General features: G+C 42.5%; 1 protein-coding gene across 2 annotated transcripts in view; it reads right to left on the reverse strand.

Moving 5' to 3' along the window:
• Positions 1-8,602, reverse strand: part of COBLL1 (cordon-bleu WH2 repeat protein like 1) — a 124,106-nt gene extending 115,504 nt beyond the window's left edge. For both annotated transcript variants that reach the window (XM_054970737.1, XM_054970736.1), the window contains exon 1: positions 8,330-8,602. In XM_054970737.1, coding sequence (XP_054826712.1) covers positions 8,330-8,376 — 47 coding nt within the window. In that variant the 5' untranslated portion in view covers positions 8,377-8,602. The remainder of the gene's footprint in view (positions 1-8,329) is intronic.
• Between the last annotated feature and the right edge of the window lie 1,429 nt (positions 8,603-10,031).

A 10,031-nucleotide genomic window follows, 5' to 3' on the forward strand; every position in this document is an offset into this window, starting at 1 on the left:
GGCAAGGTTCTGAATTGCCCATCCTGTTTTTCCCATATGTGCACATTATCGTCCCACACAAGTATTTTCACCCTAGAAGTCACATTCTCCAACCCCCTAAAGTTTCCTTGATCTGCTTCCCACAGCAACACGAAAGGCTAGAACATCAGCACTGCAGATATTTCAAACATTTCTGGAAAGTTTAACTAGGAACCAGACCAATTCCTTGACACAGCAGGATTAATGGTGGCATCCTAAGTAAACGCACCGTTCTCAGCCCACTGACTTCAATGAAGGGTGCGACTCTGTTTAGGATTGCCCTAAAAGATTACTGCACTATTGTGTTATAGGACATTTGGGTACTAGTTTAGATTTAGAAGCCAACACAAGATACAGCTAGTGGCAAGTTCCGCATTGTTCTCGTGCAATTATCTCAGCAGCATTCATCATAACAACTGCGGAGAAGAAAAATGTGACAATGGATTTTGAAATGGCTCAATTAAATAAGTTTTTACAGAAGTATATATTTGCGTTGTAAATACACAAATACTATGGTATTTGTGTATTTGGTATATGGTATCGTATAATGTATTTACAGGCTGCTATTGATAATTTTTAAAGAATTAAGTATAATGCTAAAAAAAGACAAATTTTTAGGCACCACTTTATATGATATCATGGCATTGCGGCTTCAGGTAGATTATTTGAATAATTTGTACTCTTCTCTTCCCATCTGAGATGTTCAAGGCGGATTCCTGGAAATTACACAAAACTAAAAATAGTTTCAAACACAAATCACTAAAAACGAAAAAGCATTAAAAAACAAAAATAGGGGGAAAGGATATTTATTCCCCTACTCCAATAGGATCCAAAGTGGATCATGTTCTCTTTCTCTGTTGCAGGATAATCCAGAAGTGGTTTCAAGCAAACATTTTGTATTTAAGCTGCAGAAGAAAGGAACCAATGGACTGTTGCTGTAACATTTCTCAGTCAGGAGTACTTCTCCTATAGTGTCTTCTGAATGTTTCCAAAGGGCTTATAGAAAATGAGAACTTAAGGAGAAGAAATGGAGAAATGTGACATGCTGGTGAGGAAAAAGCAGGCCCACACAGCTGTTCAGCTTTTTTCCCTAAGAGACAAGCTAAAGCAAATTTCAGAAGCCACCATTTTATTTGGATTGGATTCTTGTGACTATGGTTACTACAATTTAGTAAGTTGTATTCGGCTTTATTTATAGTCTGTCCCATCTGAAAAAAATCAGCGTGGGTAATATAAGAAAAGCACAGGATCAAATTCCTTGTTAAAATACCATTAGAAGTCCTCTATTCTACTCTGACTTAACCCCAGAGCAAGCCTGCCAAGAAGGACTTCCAAAATGCTCCTACTTTGGGGAGTCTCTAGCGGAAGTTCCTTACCTCAAGGCCATGTGATCTTTGACTTGAACTCTACCCCCATCTCATCCCTTAGAGATACCAAAATTCCTGGCAAAGTTAACTGTTCTCATCTCAATCCTTCTTGCAGACAATTTTGTCCTATTTATGTTCTCCTTTGTATTTTACTGACCATACCACTAAGAGCAAGTATAGACACTGGGTTGGATTCAACCCAATGAAAAAAGGAAGGAACTTCGTATGACCAACAAAAAAGTTATGCTGGGAATCATCAGACCTGCATGGACAAAAGCCAGGTGGGACAGGAACTGTGATAAGAAGGGAGTTTCAGCAATCAACTTGGTGGGATCCAACCCATTATCTGTGGGATCCAACCCATGATCTATGTTTCCAAAGTCACTCTACAAAGTCACTCATTTTCATCAAATTAAGGGCAAAGCTACATTGGACACAGGATACAGAATCAGACCACTGGTCCATCAAGATCAGTACTATCTACCCAGACTGGTAAGTGACTCTCCAGGGCTTCGGGCAGAGATTCTTCACATCACCTGCTACTTGATCCTTTTAACTGGAGATGCCGAGGATTGAACCTGAGACCTTCCACATGTCAAGCAAAATGCTCAGCCACTGAGCCACAGCCCATGAGCCATGGCCCCTCCCCAGATTCAAACAAAGTTGACTTCTTAAAAAAAAATGACCATAGGAAGCTTGTTCTTTTTTAAATATGACAGATAATGGGAAACTCCACAGATAAAGCCATGAAAGCATATTAAATTATTGTAGGAAAGATTAATATAATTACCTTTTCTTTATAGAAAACCATATACAATTTCAAGTGCAATACAATTTTGTCCCCTAAATTCTCACACATTCCATTCTAATTGCAGGAGTTCTTGCTCCAATCCATAGAAGTTCATAGTGGGGCTTTATGCACTAATGTAATTTTATATTTTGTATCTGATTTTGCTAGAATTTATTTCAACAACATAACAGTGAAACTAGAAACAATGGACATCATGGAGCCACCACCAAATATTGCAGTCCCTTTCTCCCTGGTAACAGCCAAAACACTAAAACATGTGACATCACAGTATCAAAGAGGCAATGAGGTGGAGCAGGGAAACTCACAAAGTTATGATACCATATCACGTTTTGCCTATATAGGTGGAAGAGGAAAAAACTGAAGGTCACCACTTTGGGAGGCTGACATACAATCCTTGAAATGTCTAATTTCAGCATCAATCGATTATTACAACCACAGGATTTTGATATGTTACAGTGAAGTTTGAGTGTTTATATTGCATATTATTCAAAACAAATTGTTTCCAGCTATTGCAGGACTGAATATCAACATCTATTAAAGCCCATCTGAACATCACAAAAGGAAGAAGACCATTTTCATTATGTTATTTATTAATTTTATCCAGAGGAAATTACTATTACAAGCACTGTCCCTTTCTGGAATTACTCAATCTTTCCAGTAACCTCATTCAGATAGGGTGGCGTGGGAACTGCAGTGCAGCAATAAAATGTTTCAGTGGATCATGTTTACTACTTAAATTCCTACTTTTTAAAACAAATGCACTTTTAAAAAGATTGCTGGATATCAATCTAATACAAACCGGGGACAGAATAAATGCCAGCAGATTGACATGAGTTCAGAACAACATATACATTTCTCATGACAGCAAGAGAGTGTTGAGTCATTCTCAGTACAATTCAGTGCAGAATTACTTCATTCTAAACCCATTCATTTAAATTGGCTTAGACTGATTTTAAGTCTGCACTGGGTTTCACCATCAGTCTTGCATTCTGAGATCTGCTTTTTTCTGAGTGCCTCAAACTTTTACAGCTACTGGTAACTACGTATGTAAAAGAAAAACATCCTTTAAAGCACACATTTGTTGACGTTGACAAAGGATTTTTCCCATTCCACGTTTTAAAAGGAATAAATTATCAATATTTATATTAAATGATTTTAATAAATAATATTTAACTGTTATTAATGATAGCTACATACACTTGGCAAGGTTTTTTTCTGGCATTGCCAAAGCAAGCCTCCCAAAACTGCAAGTAGGCACATGTGTCAAATTTGTGTATTATACAAACAAGATTTGATTATCCAGATGGCAATAATTTAAGGAATTGGATGTACTGTACCCAAAGGATATTTGTAACTAGAGGGTGCTTTGACTCATCCAGTTCAGACAGCTAACTGGAGTAGTGAAATGCCCATACTCTTATTTGTACACTTCAGCAGAAATCCAGAGATGAGGGAAGCTGCTGTGCACCCAAACTGACTTTAAAAACTTGTTTTGTTCCACCTCCTCCAATATAAAAGCAGGCTAGCAGCTTCTTTCCTGCCCAGAATCTGTTAAAGTGACGAGAGACAAATGACCAATGACAAACCAGGGACCATCCTTTGATCCTCCTGGCTGTTCCATGAAGATCTGCAAGATGGGCACATGAGCTGTGGTCTGTCTTCATAGTACCAATTCTGGACAGGAACATACATGGCAGCCTGAATATACTTGCTCACAAAAAAGTCCTAGTAGGTCCAAATTTCCTAGTAGATATGCTTACAGCAAAAACTTTACCTGGAAAAAAGGCCTTAAGTTTAGCAAGATTTACCACAGTACAGCAACCCTACTGGGAAAATCAAGAGAAAGTCCAGGTCTACAAAGAGATCACATCATTCCTCCTACGTGTGCACCTTTATGGAGGTCTTGCCCATTAATAAATCTAGTGTGTGAATTAACTGCTCAGATTTGATTGAACTGCTATATATAAATATCATTCATAGCATTCATGTGAACCAAATGCCTATATTTCTTACCATTTTTCCATTGCCTATTGAGTTAGTGCTACAGGCAGAAATACCATGGCAATGTTTCCGTGTACACAATCTTAGGTATGAAGCCACATACCTCACTTGATATCAGAAATTAGCAGAGCAAATAAAGATTGGAGACTTATTATCACTGATGACATAAAAAGCTCATCCTTCATTTCATTTTCGTGAATCGAGCTCACAATTATTTGAATTTAGGACACATAATGAATTTACAATAACAATATCAATAGGGGATTGGTAGGATCAGGAAATGGGCAGGACTTTGACCTTTCTGTGAGGGCAGCCCTTTATCTTGTCATCACCATCAGGTGATATAATTAGGCATTTGTATTCAAGTATTTTATATACAAGCAGTGGCTTGTATCCAACCTTGCAGTTCCTCTGACAGAAGAGCATCTATGCTTGCTGAAGAGAAGGCAGTTAATTTCCACTGATTCACCCCTCCCCCACTGGAGACCTATGCTGTTCTTCAGGGGGAAAGTATGAAAGCCCCACTCAACAGATTCCGCGGAAAGTGAGATATATGCCAATATGACATTATCCTTGTATTTTTATACTTCTCCCATTTCAGCAGTGCTCCAACACCAAATTCTTAAAGACCACTGAAGCTGTAAGAACTTATCTCCAGACAATACCAAGCCAACATTTCTTTCCTTTCCTCAGGCCATCACATTTTTCACAGCCAACTCCACAGGGTTTTTCACAGCCACAGGGTTTTTCCATCCTCATGATCATTTCTTGCCAGATATCCAGGCAAGCCCCAGACACTGACTAGGACCTACCAAAAGGTGGCTGAAAATGAGGAGATTGTCTACCACCAGGCACAGTAACATGTGAAACGGCATCCGTTAACGGTATCGTTCCATTCCTCTTTGGAGGTGGCAGGGTCACAAAGAGTAACTCTACCCTAATCCCATGGGTTTAAACTGGATTAGCTCTGCATAGGGCTGTACTGTCAGAGTAGCCTACACAGGATTCAGAAGTAGTCTACCATCCAGATCTCATTCACTGCAGTTGCCGAAGCACCACATCTTGTACCTCCAGAACATTTGTATACTATTTGGCTCTGTTCCCCAAACCACAATACATATACTTTTACTACTGGTTTGTTTGCATTTAATCATCCTTGCCCTTATTGTAAAAACAGATGGCATTGGTTTTTCTTCTACTCCCGTTAGTCTACTTAACATGTTACGGCACAGCCAAAGGACAGACAGACAGACTCACTTCTCTCTTTCCAGCTTCTCCTTCTAGCTCTTATTACATTACTTGAACTCTCCTGCAATCGATCCAGACTTCCAAGAAATATTTCTTCTAGACAGTTAAATTTTTAAATTGGGTTCTTAGTGTCCCCTAACAGTTTTCCAGCCTACTACCAAAACAAATTAATGTTCCAACAATATAAATGAACAGGTTCTGGCTTGTTGCTCAAGAAAAAATCCTGTCCTAATCTACAGGAAAATGAAGTCTACAACACCAACTTCTTTTGTACACTCCCCAGCACACCCACAAAAGATTCTTTCCAGAACAGTACATTTTATTACATACACCCCTATTGCTTATACTTCTATGAAATGGCTAAATGGACAATAAAAATGTGTAAGGGAAAAGAAGTGGGGACTACTTAAGAGACAGGTTTACACTGCCCCTGACTTCTTGGGCTTACAGCCACAAGTAACAAGGCCAGTGCCTGAGTCTGTCAAACAGCAGTTTTAGATTGTCTAGCTGTCATGTGCTGAACTACCTGTTCTTTATTTTGTGTACACAAACGCTTGGTACAGTCAGCAGCATGACTGTATCAACTTTTCAGATAAGACTCTTGGGAAGGAAGTGAAAGGAACTGGAGACATAGGGCTCATATGAACAATTAAAAGCATGCTTCAAGTTCATCACAGCTTCTGTGGGACAGCCCCAGAAGTATTCTGTTCTCAGTCCTACACCGTGGCATTCCCAGGTGGAAAAAGCAGACATGAACCATGAAAAATGGCTGTTTGCTGCCTTTAAAAAAAGCAAGTTTTAACAGGGACAGCAGAATGTGAAGGATTATAGGACAAACGTCTACTGAATAAAATGAATGATGGCCTTACTGTTGCTGACTTTTAAAGATGGTTTTTAAAGCATCTAACCCAAGGCAGCATTCACCTTCTACAGAAGAAAAGAAATTGACAGAAGTCCTAAAATAACAAATCTAGTGTGAGATGAAGGTTTCTCTCATCAGTAGTGAAATCACAGACACAACCCAGTAGGTACCCCTTCACATTTGTGAAATCCAATAGGTACTCATGAAACTTGTAGTTGACTTTTGTGAGTGGAGGGAGGGGTGAGAATGGCATGTTCTCAATAAAACATATTGCAAAACTGAGTACCAGGAAATGCCAGTTGCCATTTTCAACAGAGATGCTACCTGGAGAAAAAAAAATGGCAGGCTACCACAAAAAGGAATAAACAATACACACTTATTACACTCACAAAAATTTACCATCTAAAAAGTCCTGAAGTCAAGCTGATTGCTAATCTCTTTTTAAAATGACGCCTAGATAAACATCTGAATGGCCCTCGAGATTATCCTTGAAATATTATCTCTGTGCCAAATTAAAAGTTCAAAGGCATGCATGGAAGCCTTCTCAACTGCATTTCCCAAATTACGAAACTCCCTCTTCTTGGAGCCCAAGCTTTTCTGTATGCAAGAGGCAATGCAAAACTTTTAGTTTAGCATGGGGTGGAGGGAGAGAGGGTCAGTAGCCAAAAAAAATGACAAAGAGAGGGTAGATACATCAACAAAAGACATGCTCTGCTTTGCACCACTAGCCTTTCCACATAACAGGCTAAATAAAATTAGGGAGGTAAGGGAGGTTAGGCCATCTTTATTAAAACAGCAACTCTTCTCCCACATACACATAGCAGAGAAAGACTGATTGCCCAGCTCCATTTATCACATCACATCTGCCCACACTCAACTAAACAAGATTTGCAAGCAATACAGGCGTGGAAGTTCTCAAGCCCAATGCAGAATTCTAAACCTTTCCAAGGATCACCTTTCAAATACCCCAAGTCAACAACTGCTTTTTGATGAAGTGTCCTCCTGAACTCTTTACCAACTGTGGGGCAATTACTTAAGTGAACAGAATGCCTTGCAAGGTGGACTGAACACAGCACTCTTCTGCCCCCCCCCACACACACACAAACTCCTTTGCCAATGTTGCTGAATGCTACCTACTTTTAAAAACTAATCTCCCTCCACCTTTTTTTTTCTTATATGCATTGGGCCTTGCTCCACTGCAAGCAAAATCAAAACATGATAAGACTGAAATCCTATGTCCTTCTAATTGGTAGTAAGTACCATTGATCTCAGTGAGAATTACTTCTGAGAAAATATGCACGCACCTCCTCCCTGACCCATGCAACCAGATCTTGTAACATGCATACTCAGAAGGGCTTGCCCTATTCTCAGCCCCAAGACAGTATGCATAGGGTAGCAATAAGGATGCCAGTTTATGAACCACCCGCTCCACCTGCATTTTGATCTGCAATTTGAGTAACAGATTCTTACAAACTTCACTTGTTAGATTTCTGCAGACTAAGTTGCTGCTGAAGGCTCCCCTGTCAGTGGGCAATTCTACATCACCTCTTTAATTTAAAGGATGTGCTTTTACCTATACTACACACAGAACGACCCTAAACGCGTCGGAAGTCTGCCCTAAGTAAGTTCAATGGGACGTGCACCCTCATCTGTCTGCGCAGCCTCCAAACCGATCCGAGCCCCGCAACAATGCAAATGGATACCCCCCGTTTTCCCAACTGCAGCTCGGCTAGACCAATCTTTCCTAGCAGCCACTTTCTTCATCGCCGAGCTGTCCCAAACGTACACGGACGTGCGTCGAAACTCCCCACCTCTTACACCAAATCCGGAAAAGCCTCTTTCTTAAAGAAGAAAAAGCGAAAGAGCGGCAACTTGTTCCAACTTGGCCAACTTTCTTGAGAGGGTTTGCGCCTGCAGAGGCTTGCAATGGAGCTGCCTCACTGCTAGCGGGGGGGGGGGGGGAGGGAGCTGCCTCGCTGTCTCATGCCTTTGAATGCACAGAGGAGGAGAAGCTGGACTTACCCAGGCGGAGGGAGGCGCGCTGGCGCCCGGCAGGTTTGGGCGGCCATTCCTTCGGAGGCGTCTCCAGGTGTAACTCCCGCAAAAGGCGCGAGGCCGGCTGGCCTCCTGGCGGAAAGGACCCGCCTCGAGCGCGGGTCTCGGCGGCCACCCTCACCTGTCTGGAGCCCCCGGCGGCGGCTCAGGCCGTTACTGCCTTCTCGCCCGCCTCCCGCGCGTCCCCCGAGAGAGGCGCCGCATTCTCCTTCCTCGGCTCTCCTGAGCCGTCGGGCGCTCCTTGGCTCTGCCTCCCGTGCCGTGCGCCTTCGCGCGCGCGCACCCCCGCCCGCTCTCTCCCTCCCTCCCTGGGCTCCGCGGGAGCCGGGCACGGAGCGCCAGAGGGATGGGAGGGTTCTCAAACCACACCTTGGAAACTCCGCCGCAGAGAGAGAGAGAAGCTGGCACCGCGGAGGCTTCCCGTTCGCGGACGCCAGAGGGAAACAGAGCTTCCCTGTTCCTTCACGCACCGCCTTCCTCCCTCCTGGCGGCCCAGCGGCCGTGGCGGCTTCTCCAGTTCTTAAGCAGGATTAGCCACGCTCGCCGCGCCATTTCACTGTTTCCCTCGGTAGAGTTTGCAGCCCTGGGATACCCCCCTCCCCGTGCTCGAGCAGCTGTTACGGTTGCCGACTCCAGCGCTGCTTTCTCCCATTCCCGCCACTAGGGTAGCAAAGCCGAGCCGGACAGGGAGCCTTACAGGTGGGAGGGAAAAGGAGGGCGCTTCGGGACGTGCCACGTTCTCCGCGGCGCTTTCCAAACTCACCTCAGAACACGGCGCCTCTCCTTCCGTTTCCCCCTCCCCCTTGTCCTTCGTCTCCGTTTTTAAGTCTTGTCGGCTCTCCAGCTAGTTTACTTTATTTGGGCAAGCACTGAAGCGCCTTATGTCGCGTGTTGCTGTGGTTTATCCCCATTTTCAAAAGAGCCTGTTCACTTTGAATGGCAAAGCTTGCTCACCCTCGATGACCTTTCCTTAATCGTGACAAGCTCCTTTTCCTCTTTGTAGCTCTGGAAAATATTTTGTCTGCAAGTATTGTCAGCTTTGAGGGAGCCACAGAAGAAGTGGGTAGAGTGTTGGTTTCCGAGTGGGGAAACCTGGGGTGAAATCCCATCTCCATAGATAATTATTTACACTTTTAAACTACCTCACAGGAGTTGCTGAAGAAATGCAGCATTTTCCTGAAAATTTTCTTAGCTACTTCACCAACATTCTGGAACAGCTTGCAACAGTAAGATTAAAAAAAAAAAACCCTACAAGTAACAGTTAAAATCAGTAGTGACCAATAAAACAGCAGCATAAAAAAACACTAAACATCTTTAACCAGTAGATAAAAGAATAAATTAGCAACCTAAAAACACAATATATAACTAGTTGTTTAAAAGGCATACCAAGATGAACTCTGCTAAAGTAATCCAAATAAAAACTCGGTTTACAAAAAAATCAACTCACAAAATGCCTGGGCAAAGAACCAATACAGTACATGGGTGGGCCCTATGAAGGAATGAATTTGTTGTTCTAGTAGCTAGTGATACCAACAGCAAAAGACTGAGCCTGTTAGAGTACCTTCTATGCGTCTGAGGAAACGCATGGGGAATTAAATACTCTACACCTGCTATTACATTCCGCTTTTCAAAATTCAATACTCAGCTTTCCTCAGCTCTACCACATATT

This window comes from Eublepharis macularius, chromosome 2 (genome assembly GCF_028583425.1).
Source record: "Eublepharis macularius isolate TG4126 chromosome 2, MPM_Emac_v1.0, whole genome shotgun sequence".
Classification (NCBI taxonomy): Eukaryota; Metazoa; Chordata; class Lepidosauria; order Squamata; family Eublepharidae; genus Eublepharis; species Eublepharis macularius.